The sequence below is a fragment of the Convolutriloba macropyga genome, chromosome 3 (assembly GCF_964194025.1).
Source record: "Convolutriloba macropyga chromosome 3, txConMacr16.3, whole genome shotgun sequence".
Taxonomy (NCBI): Eukaryota; Metazoa; Xenacoelomorpha; order Acoela; family Convolutidae; genus Convolutriloba; species Convolutriloba macropyga.
The window spans coordinates 61,891,232-61,908,172 of NC_134470.1; the positions used below are offsets into that span (position 1 = coordinate 61,891,232).

Genomic DNA, 16,941 nt, shown 5'->3' on the forward strand with positions numbered 1-16,941 from the left:
ACCGACCCACGTCGGACTAACCGCTCTCGAATGACAGGCGGCGTAGCATAAAGCTCAGAGAACAGTGTTTTCGACCAGCAATTAGCGGGTAAAAAAACAATTGTTATCATCAATTTAAGCAATCTCCGGAGGTTTCCATTGACTTTCACTAAATCCATTAGAAAATCAAGATTTATTTGAAACCTCAATATCTTGTCAGATAAAATGTTGAAAAACCGCTGTGCAGTAAGCTTTCGCTGCAAAGGCTTTCAAACGCTACCAATAATGACTGCTTTGAGGAACAAATTCAGGGTCAAACTTACGGAACAAGCCAAAGCTGTGCTGGTATAGAGTTCACTAAATGAGATCGGAACATGTAGTGAACAAACCCATCTTGCGAATACAAACCCACCTTGTGTTTTTGAAAGACGTAGGCGTGTTTCCTGCCGCAGCAAAAGCACTGTTAGGTCCAAATGGGTAGTGTGTAGTTCTCGGGCGTCCACTGGTAGCGGGGGTGGGTGTAGTTGCTGCCAGGGGTCCCGTGTTTGAGCCAGGAATCTTGTCCCTTCTGTGTCTCTTCCCAATGCGAGAAGTCACCATCTCTCGCACCACTTGTCGTGCTTGCCTAAAAGTCGGATCTGCGGGACATTTAGCATTTGCATACCTACACTTTCAGACTATACACGGTAGCAATATTTTATGAAAACTGGTTACAATATCTCCCCTCCCCAGTTTATAATATACTCTATGGTTAAGTACGATAATTGTTCAAAAATTTTTGGATGTAGCTTTGAACCGAGAATTTTTTTTGTTTTTGAACTATTACTACACTTAGCAAAGTTGATAATTCTTAGTCACGAGTATAATTTTTTCAAATCCCTCCCTGGGAATCATTCACGCCATACATGCACTATTATAGGTTAGACGAATTGTTATGACCACATACTTTCCAGTTATGCATGCTAATATCAGCTTTAAACGCGATAGTGTCAGTTTGTTCATTCAAACCCAAGGGAGACAAAAAACGTATAATTGCGAGGAAAATGAGTCGGATAGAAATATTTTGAGTATTAAACTGAAAGGCCGATGATAATTTTACTTAAAGTAGGGTTGGGGGTGCGCGGATTAAATCGAAGTCCTCTTACGTGCTTGAGCATGTTCGGGCAACGTCCCTTGGATTGAGAGCTGAGTGTAATTCACTGGCCAAAGATTGCTAAAAACACAGTACAATAGTTCACCCACTTGAATAGTGCTTATTTATAATTTTTGCAGTTCATCATAAAAAAACACTAAAATTTGCAAAGATTGATGTGTAGCTAATAATTAGATCCGATCGGGCGTAGAGCTAAACGAGAAAAAAAAACGAATGCTCAAATTTGATAGGCCAAATAATCTGATTGGTTTAAATTAAAGTACAAATGGCGAACTAATTAATTGTCGTCGCTTGATTATCTATGGTGCGTTTCGGCTCCGCTCGGCCTCCCCGTGACCGCACCCCCCCCCCTCCCGACGGGTGAGGGGGATGTTGCCACTGCGGGTAGACCGTCGTTCGCTATTTTGTATTTTTTAACAAAAAAATGCTTCTGAAGTAATGAGTTAAGATCAATCAGAGCACAAAAAAGATTCGACCTTAAATCCCATTTCATGGCTTTCTTTTTATCATCACATCTTTATCTTTCAATCGGAGAAATTTGTTCGAAGCGAAGACGATAGACTTAATTATCCTTAAAGAGCTAAAGGATTGCCCACAATTAAGCTCTTGATTAAAATCCGTCAGTGCAAATATAATTATGGACTTCTCAACACATCTTAAACACAAAATTTAAAGCTCACAACTTACTGTTTAATGCTCACAATTTCAATCATTTCATTCCTTAGTGATTCAAACAATAACCCTCATCCATGAATATTAGACAACGCATTAAAATTAAAACTGAATTTGTATTTGAGATGCATATACAATAATTTAACATAATTCCATATTTTTTTTGCATAGAGCAGTATAAAACTTGATCAAGACTTCATTCAAATTGTACATTAAATCTTCCTCGTTTGAGGCTGAAAATAAGAAAAGAAGCACAAATGATCAAAACAAACATTTCAATAAAAAATCCATGGTAGTGTACAAATGTAAACTCCCCTTCCCGAACAAATTGACCTCTTTTGCACCCTGCAACTACAGCTTTAAAAGGAATATCAAGAGTTCCTTCGTACTATTTAACATACGCTTTTTTCACAAAATGGCACATTACCTAATGATGTCTTCAAAAAACACCTGAAATAATTCAATGTGATCTCATTCCTCTTTTTCAGAATTAATCAGGTTCGTGTCTACATAACAATAGTTTGCTCAGTCTGATATGAGTATGACCCAACAATTGAAATTTAAATGTGCCCCTATAAAAGCGTAAAATTATCAATTATGGGTGTTCATATGGGTGTTCCTTTCAATGTCTAAGGGTGTATACAATTTTGGACCCGGAAGGGAAACCATTTTTCAATGTTAACAAATCAATTGATTATAGTTGGTGGCGCAGATGCTTTGAGCTGCTGTCTGATTTGCTGATGCTGCTGAATTTGAGCAGTCAGTTCATCTGTTTGTTGGCCAACAGTCGTTAAGTTAGTCAACGAGTTCCTACTCGGGAACTGAAGCACCACGTTTGGATTGACACCTCCGGCCGCCTTCAACTTCTGGAACTCTTTCCTCTGCTCCAACTGCTCACGCTGCATTGCTTTCACCCGTTCTCGGTTCTGGCGTCTGGTTTGGTTGAGCGATAACGACCTTTGCTGACCTCCGGTTTCCGCAGGAACGTGGCCATTTGTAGCATTTTGAGTTGCGTTTTGTTGACCACGATTTGCGTTTCTCTGCGTATTCCTCCACACGTGACCATAAGGATTCTTCTTTGGATGTGACGAGAGAATTTGGTTGACACGCTAAAATCACATCAAGCCAGGCTGAATTACGAGTAATTCGTTATAACTTACAGGGGGTGAGGGTTTGGTGGCATTAGTATGAGCAAGCACATCAACACAAGATTCGTCTAGAGTATCAAGACCACACCCATCATCAGCATGCAACACATTTTGGGATGCAGGTGTGCTCCTGTGATTAAGAATGATTGCGGTTCCACCCGGCACCGAATCACCCCCACCCGTCGCCCGGTTACTGTTGAGGAGGAGCTGGTTATTTTGGCGCATGTATGAGGTTAGCTCTGACTGAGTGTCTTGTAGCATGCTCGCACACTTCTCGTAATCAGTTTTCACTTGCGACAGCTAAAAGCACAAGCTCACACCACTATTTTCTACGTTGGAGAACGCAATCAAGCAAGGAAATAGCCTAATCAGACTAGAAAGATATATGATTCAAGGAAACGGAAGGGACATGATAATTGATAGCTGCCCGATCGCTTGGTAGTCTTCGTAATTTGACTCTAATTTAATGAGGTAGAAAGTAATCAGATTTTGATCATAGTTGTCAGCATCATCTGAGACTAGAGTTTGTGAGCAACTGTTCGTTAACGTCCGGTGAAAGATACTCAAGCGTGTAAGATAGTCATTGACAAAACCTATGACTGAAATATAAACAAAGCCGACTAAAATCTTGACGAAATGCTATCAGAGGGATTTCTTTGGATTTATGAGGTTCCAGTGAACACTACAATAGCAGGTTGACCAGAAAAAGCATCCAATTTACAAAACCAAGAGTTACCGCAATATAGCTACGCTCAGCCTATAGCTTCGGATTGTAATTTCACAGTTGTCAGAATACTGACGAATCAGATCAATGCAGATGTTTTGGTCGTCCAAAAATTAGAGCGAAATGCAATACACCACATTCAAAATGCAAAAAAAAAACGAGAGTTCAATTACTGTTTGACACTCCGTTATTTCAATTTTTAAAGATAAATAGAACGAAAGCCAATTTTTTGAAGATTATTCTGCCTCACTTAACTCTTCATTCTGTTAGTCGCCCTCAAAACTAAAACGGGCTAAGAATCCAGCCATAACGTACCGAGTAATATAAAAGCAGACAGAAAATAAATCGTGCTTGATTTATGCAATTCCAAAAAGCTCAAACTTTGAAAAATCCAAAACTAATGAAAAGGACCCAAAATAAGCTTGAGGGTTCAAGGCAAGATTAAATTTTCGTTTCTATCTATGCCAAAACAATTTACGCAAACTTTATGTCAAAATGATTAATTCATGATTAAAACAAAACAGTCGGCGAATTTACTCTTTTTACTGCTATAGCCACAGCATCAAATCTGCCAACATCGCTTTAGACAGAGAAATCACTTTAGACAGTCATCAGGTTAGTTTGGCGCTAGTCGAAGAGTGAAAACAATGCATGCAATCCACACTAACGGCTCAAAAACTAAAAAGGAAAAGTTCCCAAACAAACAATACGATCTTACGCAGACGCATTAGCCGTTAGACACCCTGAACTGATATAAGGATTTCATTGCAAACTCACAAACGTCATTTTGAGCGTAGTGTAAATCACCGACCATGACCACACTAGTCAAAAAAAAATAAATATAGCCTGCAGATTGTCAGAAAAAAGCCGCAGTTGACGCGCTTGCTGCACATCGGGATTGAAACAGAAAAAGAAAAAACAGATAACTTGACAAGGTATTTTCTTGTTTTTTTTTCAGTGTCAAAAGGTGTCCTAATTTGGCGCGCAGTTTCAGTTACACTCTAAAACGTTACATAATTTAGCCTCTAAACTGAAAGCTAAAGGGCTTAATACCAATGTCAGCTAGCAAACACTCTAATAGTGAACTTTGATAACCTAACTCTCAATGACTTAACGAGCGGGCTTTATCAGTCAATGCCGTCTCTTTTGATTTTGATCTTTTGACTTTGACAGTGTTCACCACATTGCGTAATTGAATGAGCAAAAGAGTTTAAAATCCATTCAGTTGAAACAGTAAGTGAAGTAAGTCAGAAGTCAAACGTGAAAATTACGACTTATTTAAAACGAAAAACGTGATCCAAAGGCAAAGCTAATTTAAAAAGAAGAGCGTCCAAATAATAGCCGTTGAGAGGCTGACGGCGGATTTAAAAATTAATCGACTATCGTCGGGCGAATTGCTCTCAAGGGACTGACGAGCGGTTGGCGCTTCATCACTAGCTAGCTGTGTCCTATGGGGGCTGGCTTTAGCCTGATTAAGGACGGTGGTATGATCATCAGGGGTTGGGGTGGAGGGGGGTTTTTCCAGTAGAACCAAGCGTGCGCGGTTACGGGAGGAAACAGGTGGTCAGAGTGAGTGGGTCCGCGGAGGGAGGGGGGATTAATTGGTGGTCAAGAAGTTGAAGAAATGGGGGGCCAATTCTAGGAACCACCCTTCAGAGAAAGAATGTATGGTCTCTCAAATATTTTTGGACAACCGAAGATTTAGAGACTACTAGCAGGCCCGCAAAACCATAAGAAAATCATTTACACGAATAAGAGGCTTAAAAGAAGTTAAGGTTTCTGTTTCGCACCAACTCGGGCTCGAGCCCATACCCCTCTCTTAACAGCCATAGGTCTCACCACTTACGCTAACTATGCGTATTGCACTTGTCCTTCGCTCTTTCTACAGCATATTTCTGTACAATGGCGTTTGGACTCGGACTCGCTTGTTTTTGCTATACCGCATGCTTGATAAGCGCAAAAAAATGTGCATAATAGGAGCTTAAATATGATGGCAAGGCGCGTCTCAAAACGCATTTTATGCGATAGGTTGCATGATTAAGGACCCCTAAAACATGTTACGACAGGACCAATGTTAACGATTGTGCTCAATTGAGACTGACGTTTAATATAATAAAGAAAGACTTGCTAGTATTGTTGCCCCTAAACGAATTTTTCTTACTTTCTTTCTTTCTCTTTCTTTGTTTATCTCTCTCCTTTTCTCTCTCTCTCTCTCTCTTTCTCTCTCTCTCTCTCTCTCTCTCTGGCTTTGTGTTTGTGTTTTGTCCTCTCTCTTTCTTCACTTTCCTCCGTTCCGTTTTTCTCTTTATCTCTTCTTTCGGTTTGTCTCTTTCTCTCTTTCCCTTTGTTTACTTCTCTATTCTTCTCTTCACAAATTTAATGAGCAAGAAAATCAATTGAGCAAATAGTCACCTCAGAGACGGGAGGACAAAACAGAAAACACCAAGAGCTTCAAACAGGCTGAATTTGAAAAATCAAACAGTTTTCTCTGTCCTCCAAAGGATAACAACAGGTTGAGTTTTATTTTATGGTTGTTGATTTCGGTTCTATTACCATTATCCATAAAATTGCTATGAAACTAAGTTTTGAGCAGTTTTAGTCTTATTGTCCAAACTTAGTTTCTTAGCGATTTTATTGATAATGGTAAAAGAACCGAAATCAACAGCTAAAAAATAAAACTCAACCTATGATAATCCTATGGAGGACAGAGAAAACGGTTTGATTTTTCCAATTCAGTCCGCTTGAACTCTTGGTATATTCTGTATTGGCCTCCCGTTTCTTGGGGTGACCATTTGCTCAACTGATTTTCTTGATAATTAAATTTGAGAAGAGAAAAGATAAACAAAGGGAAAGAGAGAGAAAGAGAAACAGAAAGAAAAGGGATAGAGAAACGGAACGGAGGAAAGAGGAAAAAGAGAGGACGAAACACACACACACAAACAAAGAAAGAGAGAAAGAAAGCGAGAGGAAGAAAGAAAGCGAGAGATAGAAAATGACTACTCCAAAATTCGTTCAAGGGGGAACAATACTAGCTCGAAAATCCCAGCGTTTTACGAAAAACCATCGTTCAAATATTTGAAATAAAAAAACAAAGAAAAGACCAAGCCAATGGAAAGAAGAATGGCTACAAAGAGAAAACAATTTCCATTTTTCATCCCCCAAAGAGACACACACGAGAACATAAACCAACTCGCGTCTCATGGTGTTAATTAGAAACTTTCATGTCCACAAAAGGGAAGGTACCCGACAAGCGCTTGAACCCTCGACCCTCAGAATAACAGTCCTCCATCTTACCAACTGCGCTTTAATACTAGATGCAAGCCTTTCTCACAGTCGCTTTTATTTTTCTCAATAGACATATTTCAGATTGAGAGCATTTTGAGATCATGCATACATCAAAATGTAAAGCGTGAAAAACTTAGTTGCTAGCTAAGAGTGTTCTAGAATAGCGCAGAATCTGTACAGCTAAAACTTTGCAGAAAACACACGTTTACAATGAATACTTCGAAATTAGTTTGGGAACAATTAAAAAACACGTACAACCCAAGACAGTAAATACTTCCTCTGAGCGAGCATATTTTCAAGCCCTAATAGCCTCGTGGTAAGTGCACCTGACTAACAGTCTTGTCCAAGATACGGTTCTCACCCATCTTCCTTGAGCCCTTTAGGTCATCGACCTCTCGATATGTTCGCTTAACCACGCTGCTCAATGCGGCTCTTAAACACGCGCTACGAGAAGACCTTTAAATATGCCAAAATTTTGTCCCATTTTACTGTTCACGCGTCTAGAATATAGTAAGGATTTGCATTTTTCATCCCCCAAACAAACAGGAACAAAAAACGACTCAACGTTGCAAGAAGTGCTCTCAAACAACAGGCGGCATAGTGTTGATTAGAAATTTTCGTCTACAAAAGTGAGGGTACCCGACAGGGGTTCGAATCTTCGACCCCGAGAAAAGCAGACCCCCATCTTACCAACTGCGCTATTACAACTACATACCACCGTTTCTCACAATCGCTTTTATAATATCAATAAACATATTTCAGATTAAGTGCATTTGAGATCACAAAATTCAAAAAAGTTGAAAAACTAGTTGAAAGCTAAGAGTGTTCTCTAGAAAACCACAAAATCGGTAAAACTAAAGCTTAGCAGAAAAACACACAATTAAAAAACGAAATTCAAACTAAGTCCGGGAGCATTTAACAACACGTAGTACCCAGGACAGAAAATCCTCCCACTGGGCGAGCATTCTTTCAAGCCCTCTTAGCCTCCTGAAAACTGCATCTGACTAAGATTCTTTTTTCCAAGGTTCGTTTCTCACCCATCCACTTTGAGACTTTTAGGTCATTGACCTCTCTCGATATGTTCGCTTAACCATGATGCTCAATGCGGCTCTCTAACATGCGCTTCGAAAGGCCCCTTAAACATGCAAAAATTTAGCCCAATTTTAGAGCTCACGCATTTTATATATAGGATTAGCATTGTTCATCCCCCAAACACACACAGTAACATAAAACGACTGAGCGTCGCAAGAAGTGCTCTCGAAAAACAGGCGGCATGAAGTTGATTAGAATTCATGACTCCAAAAGGGAGGGTACCCGACAGGGGTTCGATACCTCGACCCCCAGAACAACAGTCCTCCATCTTACCAAATACGCTATAACGACTACATACCAACGTTTCTCACACTCGCTTTTATCGTATCAATACACAAAAATCAAAAAGTTAAGCGTGAAAAACTTAGTTGGAAGCTAAAAGTGTTCGAGAATAGCGCAGAATCTCTTAAACTTAAACTGTGCAGAAAAACACGTCTACAATAAGAACTTCAAATTTAGTTCGGGAGCATTTAAAAAACACGTAATACTCAGGACAGTAAAACCTCACTCTGGGCGAGCATACTTTCAAGGCCTCTTAGCCTCGTGTTAACAGCACCTGATTATTAGTCTTTTGTCCAAGTTTCGGTTCTCACCCATCTACTTTGAGACTTTTAGGTCATTGACCCCTCTCGATATGTTCGCTTAACCATGCTGGTCAATTCGGCTCTTAAACATTTGCATCGAAAGACCCATTAAACGTGCACAAATTTTGACCCACTTTAGAGCTCACGCCTTTTATATATAGGATAAAGCCTTAAGGGCTTTACTTGTTTATCCCGTTTTTGGAGATGAAAATGCAAACGACAAGACAAAACCCGGACGAAAAGTCGGTAATCCGAAAAAGGCTTAAAACATTATTTGAGAGCAGTTAAAAATTGCATTAGAAATTAAATGGTATTATAGACGACTACTAAGATGTAAAAACGAAATGAAACCAATTGCGGATCACTTTTGGTTTGGCTTTTAGTTAAAAACCAGCGGAAATTATATTAGTGGCTTAAAATCTCAATGAGCACAATTTATATCAGACATAGCTTGAGCGGTAAAGCACCAAAAACTCAAACCGTCCAAAATTGATTAAGCAAAAACATAAACCGACTAATGTCGGAAGAATTGCTCTGGAACGACAGGCGGGTAAAAAACATTTGACTCCGCCGAGATTCGAGCCACTGACCTCCCGATCCATAACCAAAAGCACTGCTCACTCGGCTATCAGGACCTAATTTCGCTATGCTGCAACCGATTATATATTAGCAACAAGTTTTACTTCGGAGTGAGAGCAATAGAGATCACTCAAAAAAAAAGAACGAAAGCGAAAAAAAGTCACTTGAGAAGTCAAAGAATGTTCTAGAAAAAAAGCGCAAAATGGTCAAGCAAAAAATTTGCATAAAAAACAACACGTTTACAATAATTGCTCTTTTAACTCACTTACTTAACACATCACATTTAAAATGCGCAAAATGAAAGTTCAATTATAGTTCGACACTCCGTTATCTAAATTCAAAATAGGAAAGCACATTTTTGGTAGATTAGTCTGCCTCATTTAAGTCTTTGTTCCCTTGTGTCATTATCAAAATTTAAAAGAGCGCAGCATATTCCATTGAAACAAGTAATATTAAAGCAGACAGAAACTAAATCGTGCTTGATTTACTCAATTACAAAAGGATTAAAGTTTGAAAAAACTAAAGAATTAGAAGAACCCGAGCCATGCTTGGTTAGTTTGCCACTAATGAAAGCGTGAAAACACTATCAGACAACTGAAAAATCTGTTATACCAGGCATGCAAGCCTTACTAAACGAGTGTAGTTTAAATCACCTATTACGAAAACACTAGTCACAAAAAAATAAACAACCGACTAACTTCGCGCGAATTGCGCGAACCTCTCAAACAACTATCGAGCGGAGCAAGCCAGCAGGGTTACGGGTGGAATGAGTGGTGTCGTGTGTGTGCGCGGGGGTGAAGTGGCGGGAATGAATTGTGGGGTCAAACTACAAGAATCACCCTTCACAAAATGAATGTACGGTCTTCTTCAACAGTCTCTGTGAATCGCATACTTAGGGACTACTGAGCCGTAGAGGCTTGATACTGTTTATCTCAATTTTGAGGACGAAAACGCAAAAGATAAGACGAAACAAACAGAGGATGATTAGCTAGTAAGAAAAAGCACATTCAAAAAGACCAGCAAGACTAATATAATTGCTAAAACCTTTGTTTTGAGTGCAATTAATAATAGCTATTAGAAACTATATGGTATTACAGATCACTGCAAACACTACAAAACGAAATGAAACCAAATGTACTGCGCCTTCGATTTGGTTTTAAGTTACAAGCCGCGGTGAATAAGGTAAGCGGCTTAAAATCTTAGGTCTTAATTTAAAATGAAAACATAACCGACTAAACGTTGGAAGCATTGCTCTCGAACGACTAGTGGGAGCTCTAATCAGTTGCAGCCTGCTTCAGTCGGGGGGAGGGAGGGAGGGAGGGAGGGAGGGGAGGGGAGGGGAGGGGAGGGAGGGAGGGAGGGAGGGAGGGAGGGGGGGAGGGGAGGGAGGGAGGGAGGGAGGGAGGGAGGGAGGGAGGGAGAGCTTAAATGGGACAATAAGAAGTTAGTGGGCTTCACGTTTACTATAATTGCTATGAAGACACACACGTTTACTATAATTGCTATGAACTTCGTTCAAGAGCAATTAACCGTCAAAAATGACGAAACAAAAATCTTTTAAAAAAACTGTCTTTCTGCCGCCATTTTCGTGACGAGTAATATAAAAGGAGACCGAAAATATAACGTGTTGGTTTAGTCAGCTCCAAAGAGCTTAAAATTTGACATAGCAGCAAAAAGAATTAAACGATACGCTTGTGGCTTCACGGCAAGAGTAAAATTTTGTTTCTATTAATGCTTAACAATTTTTGTAAGCTTTATTTTCAAATTGATTCATTAGTGAAAAAACAAAAACATTCGGCGAAATTGCTCAGTGAATTAGTTAAACAGAAGCATCAAATCCTCCAACACCGATAGGTGAAAAATCACTTTATAAAATCATCAGGTTTGTTTGGCACTAGACAGAGTAAAAAATCATCCGATAACAGAAAACTTTTATATCACAGCATTGAAGACTCACAACGGATCAAAAAACAAACAGTTAAAATTATAAAAGGCACATGGTACAAGAATTTTAAGAAGATTTTTATCACAATAAATTACACCTTCGAAGCAGCTTTGTTGAAGATGTGCTTAAAGGAACAAAACAGTTGCGCATTTAAAAATTGCATCTCCATCAATGACATCGGCTTCTAATGCAACTTCCGACCATTTCGGTTAGAGACCTTAGCCGTCAGTCATCCTGAACTGCTATTAGGACTTCACTTAAAACTTACAGACGTAATTTTAAGTGTAGTGTATGCTCATCTATGCTGAAAACACTATTCACAAAAAATAACGCTACGCAAATTCCCTCAAAGGACTGGCGAGAAGTTGGCTTCAACATGGGGCGAGAAGTGGCAGGAAGTGAGGGTGGAGGAACCCTCAGAACCACCCTTCTCAGCATGAATGTATGTCTCCCGATCAGCTTCCATGAATCGCATAATTAGAGACTAGTGAGACATGAGGGCTTTAAGTGTTTATCCCGTTTTTCAGGACAAAAAGGCGAATCATAGGAACAAAAACGAAAAACCAAATGGTAAGACGAAAAAAAGTACCGAAAATTGGTAGTAAAAAAAGTTGCACAAAAACGCCAGCAGGACTAATATAATGCAAAATTGTTTCTAAAAAACTTCTTTTGAGAGTAACTAATAAAAGGAAACAAATTTTGGTGCACTTTTGAGTTGGCTTTTGAGTCTAGTAGCGACGTAGCAATCCGTGCGAATTAAGTTAGCGGCTTACAACCCAAATGAGGGTAATTTATATCAAGCAAAAATTGTAAAGCAACACAGCAAAAGCTCACTCAAAAAGTCAAAATTGATAAAGCAAAAAAATTTATTTCGTTTGGAGCGATTAAAAACAAAGACCAACTAACGTTAAATGAAACGACAGGCGGATGGCAATTTAATTTAGGGGTGTAGCTTATAAATTTTTCTTTTGGGTGCAAAAACTCAAACCTTCTACCTTCAAGGTTCGAACCCGCTACCTTCAGAATAGCAGTCAGATATCTTAACCACTTAACTACAACTGCTTTGATTCTCGACCGCTAACAATCACTTCTATATTAACAACAAAATTTGTCTCGGATTGAGAGCAATTGATATCACTCAAAATGAAGTGAAGCGTTATAAAGTTAGTTGAGAAGTCACAGAGAACCTAGAACAAAAGCGCAAAAACTGCCAGGCAAAAATCTTGCATAAAAAAGACCAACACGTTTACAATAATTGCCTCAAACTTCGTTCGAGAGCAATTAATAACAAATTGGCAAAAGCAAAAGATTTTCAACATTTTCAATTCAATATTTTTTTGTTTGCGCAGCTAACGCCAAAAACAAACTGCCTGACAGCGCACGCTTTTTATAAGCACGGGCCTTGATCTTATGTATGTTCTATACATGCTTTAAAGAGGGTTATGAATCATGCTAAATCCTAACTATGAACCCTGAATATTTAAACGAACATTTGGAAAAACCATTCCAGAAAAGTAAACATGCTCCGCTTCACCATGCACTATCTTACAAGGTTTCCTAGCGAAATCTATCACATTTATCAAAGAACGTGCACTTCTTATTAAATACCCTCGTGCACAAAGATGACTCGTCCACAATGGGACGAATGGTAAGACGAAAAAAGTACCGAAAATTGGTAATAAAAAAGTTGCACAAAAACGCCAGCAGGACTAATATAATGCAAAATTGTTTCTAAAAAACTTCTTTTGAGAGTAACTAATAAAAGGAAACAAATTTTGGTGCACTTTTGAGTTGGCTTTTGAGTCTAGTAGCGAAGTAGCAATCCGTGCGAATTAAGTTAGCGGCTTACTACCCAAATGAGGGTAATTTATATCACGCAAAAATTGTAAAGCAACACAGCAAAAGCTCACTCAAAAAGTCAAAATTGATGAAGCAAAAAAATTTATTTCGTTTGGAGCGATTAAAAACAAAGACCAACTAACGTTAAATGAAACGACAGGCGGATGGCAATTTAATTTAGGGGTGTAGCTTATAAATTTTTCTTTTGGGTGCAAAAACTCAAACCTTCTACCTTCAAGGTTCGAACCCGCTACCTTCAGAATAGCAGTCAGATATCTTAACCACTTAGCTACAACTGCTTTGATTCTCGACCGCTAACAATCACTTCTATATTAACAACAAAATTTGTCTCGGATTGAGAGCAATTGATATCACTCAAAATGAAGTGAAGCGTTATAAAGTTAGTTGAGAAGTCACAGAGAACCTAGAACAAAAGCGCAAAAACTGCCAGGCAAAAATCTTGCATAAAAAAGACCAACACGTTTACAATAATTGCCTCAAACTTCGTTCGAGAGCAATTAATAACAAATTGGCAAAAGCAAAAGATTTTCAACATTTTCAATTCAATATTTTTTTGTTTGCGCAGCTAACGCCAAAAACAAACTGCCTCACAGCGCACGCTTTTTATAAGCACGGGCCTTGATCTTATGTATGTTCTATACATGCTTTAAAGAGGGTTATGAATCATGCTAAATCCTAACTATGAACCCTGAATATTTAAACGAACATTTGGAAAAACCATTCCAGAAAAGTAAACATGCTCCGCTTCACCATGCACTATCTTACAAGGTTTCCTAGCGAAATCTATCACATTTATCAAAGAACGTGCACTTCTTATTAAATACCCTCGTGCACAAAGATGACTCGTCCACAATGGGACGAATGAACTGACCTCTTGTGCAATGTCCTCTGTGCACTCGTGTAGTGTCTCCAGTTCAGACATCACATTCTCGTACTCCACTGTCAACTGAAACAACACAATGCAACTTCAGGCAAATAATCAGGAACAACATCGGTAGCCATTGCTAACATTATCACACTCCGAGGCGAAGCTGAGTTGTCGAATAACTTCCATGTTAACAGCCGTGTGATAATTTTTCAGCTCTTGTTGCTCTTGCATAACTTAGCTACTGTTTTGTTTCCGAGGCGAAGCTGAGTTGTCGAATAACTTCCATGTTAACAGCCATGTGATAATTTTTCAGCTCTTGTTGCTCTTGCATAACTTAGCTACTGTTTTGTTTACTAGAGCTTCTGTTTAATTCATTTCTATAATTTGATGAATTCTTGATTAAGCAACAATTCACTAACATTGTTGTATTTCTTCTGTAATTCCACTAATTCTCCAAGCAACTTTGTCTTCTCCTCCTGTTGTTTGTGAAGAGACGAGCTCTTGCTGTCTAGCTCTGACTTGAGAGTTCTGCTCTCTGTGTTAGCTTGGGACAGTTGAGCCACGCACTCTTTCAACAAAGATTCTTCTTTTGCCTAAACATGAGTTGATATTTGGTCAAATAGAACCCAAAACACAAAATGTTGTTAAAAAAACTGCGTTTCATTTTGTTGTCAGATATAACAGAGACATTTATATCCACATAAGCAATAAAAAACAATGCTTAAAAGACCAGTAGGTCCAGTAATTGCTATGGCCCAACATTCTATTGATGACAAGAAATGGCCAGAGCAATCAGAATTGTTAAAATTCACGGGACAGAAAAGAGACTGAATTACTTCGAAGTAATCAGTTTTGACAAGACATTCTTCAGTACACTGTCTCAGTTCTCCATTCTCCCTCTCCAACAGATCCAGTTTCCTCTGCAGAATCTTCACTAACTCCAGGTTCGGTCGGGAGCTGAAACATTCAACACACAAAAAATTCAACAATTAGCAACCTTTTGTATTATCATGAGTGCACGGCGAAATCTAATCAACATCAAAGAAAGAACTTGAGTAAAAGAACTGTTTCCATTTCCAGCGGTACAATATGACCACCTGTCGTAGGCATTCGCGTTGAAATAGCATGTAAAAAAGAGCTCGTAAAGGAACAAAAATTGATCATAAGAGTTCATAGAATACAACGGTCTTTTCCGCAAAATCAACACAATAGTTTGTTCGCAAAATTTAAAAATGCTCGCAGTGAAAGTAAACAGTCCCTTTGTAAGTTTCAGATGATCAGATCCAACAGAAACTTTCGTTTGAAACTGAAACCAAGCCCCAGCTTACAGGACCATAGCTTCAGATAAGCTTTTAAATTGCGGCTACAGCAACCGTCTAACTTAATTTGTCCAGTTAACATCAAGTGATCATTTAAAAGCAGTCAAACAGTCAAACTTCTAAGATTCAAAACCGTACCTTGAGCTATAAAGATTGAAACAATGAAATAAAACCAATAGTAATTTTCCGAACTTGCAGAAATTCGCCGTTATCATCACTCAGATTAGATTTAAATTCGGTGCAACATACACAGAAAGGTAGAATAACAGATTAAGCAGCACTCGACTAGCAACGCAATCCATAAAATTATTACACTAATTAATCATTACGAAACTGCAGCAGAGCTCTAGAAAAAATATCAAATTATTGAACCCCAGAGAGCTCAAGAAAGGTTTATAATAGTGCATAAAAATGCTGACGATGAATATCATCATAGTAATAGAGAGCTATCATTTGGTATGCTCTTGTTTTGATACAAGCCATTTAAACTGATACAGCGATTTGAAGTCAGAAGTAGACAATAACGTAACAAGGAGGCTCGCTAATGTGCTTTGGCATATAATGCTCCGACTGCTTATCCACATTCTTGGTTTAATTATCTACCAATTGAAGCAGATAGAATTTATTTCACTTGGATGAACACTAAAACAAGCAAAACGACAGACATGAAATAAAATCTAATTCAAATTTGTCAAGTCGAAAACAAATTATCAAATAAACAATCAATTTTACTGAACGATAATAATGAGATGCAGATTTTTAACTAAATTCATTTCTTAACTAAAAGAAATTTCAGAATGCATAGACAAATCAAATGTTTACAAAGGTTAGAGAAACCAGAGAAACACGTGGTAAGTAACGGTAAAAGTAAGTCAAGTTTGCCTGCAGAACTTACAAATGATTGATCTAACCAACTGGCAATCAAATCATATAAACCCAGATATGGGGAAAAACAAGGATGTGGATGCAGGAAAACTCCAATTATTGCCGAAAGTTTTAAACCAAAATTTGTAAAACAAATTATCACTGTAACCAATTTGAAACAAGCGATACGTTGAAATTGTCAACCACCTTCTACAAATTACTCGCAGGGAAAAACAAGGCCAAAACTACAACAAAACAAGCGAATAAGAGCAAATAAAGAAAAAATGATATCGAGAAGAGTTCAGAAACAAATGTACTTTCGATTCATTCAAATAACATGAAAATTCAACCAATAACTAATTTGAATGATTCCGGATCAAAAGGCTGATCAGATTGTTATCAATGAGCTCATGTCACAAGGTAACAAAAACAACCATCACCGGTAGAAAAATCATCAAATATTCACTATTCATTTTAACAGAAATCAAAGAAAAAAAACCAATAAGAAAACAAAACAACTAAAAATATGCACATGAACAAAAGATACCCAGCAAATTGCCAAATAATAGCCGCCATTGACTCCCATAACACTGATTGGGATTGAAGGAATAGAAAAACGAGAAAAAATGATTACTGTACAAAAAGTTTTAAAGTACAATCTGTTTTGATAGGCTTTCGTAGTTATGCACACAACTGATTCCTAATGAGAGGAGGCAGGTGGCTAGCATTAATGCCAAAACGCATTAGAGATGTTGACTAAGATTAAATTTCAACTAGCGGGTATCTAAAATTGCGCTTTATGGGTTTAGGTTGTTTCTATTTTGGTTTCGATTCTCGATAGTGAATCGGTTCACTTTAGATTGCTTTGC

At 38.3% G+C, this 16,941-nt stretch overlaps 1 protein-coding gene across 1 annotated transcript in view; it reads right to left on the reverse strand.

Moving 5' to 3' along the window:
• The window catches only part of LOC142336689 (uncharacterized), a 103,426-nt gene that overhangs the window by 44,924 nt on the left and 41,561 nt on the right, over positions 1-16,941 (reverse strand). Inside the window, exons 10-15 of the mRNA XM_075385601.1 lie at positions 14,726-14,846; positions 14,309-14,482; positions 13,893-13,967; positions 2,965-3,252; positions 1,125-1,192; positions 392-604 (exon numbers count right to left, since the gene is read on the reverse strand). Of these exons, the coding sequence (XP_075241716.1) occupies positions 392-604; positions 1,125-1,192; positions 2,965-3,252; positions 13,893-13,967; positions 14,309-14,482; positions 14,726-14,846 (939 nt within the window). The remainder of the gene's footprint in view (positions 1-391; positions 605-1,124; positions 1,193-2,964; positions 3,253-13,892; positions 13,968-14,308; positions 14,483-14,725; positions 14,847-16,941) is intronic.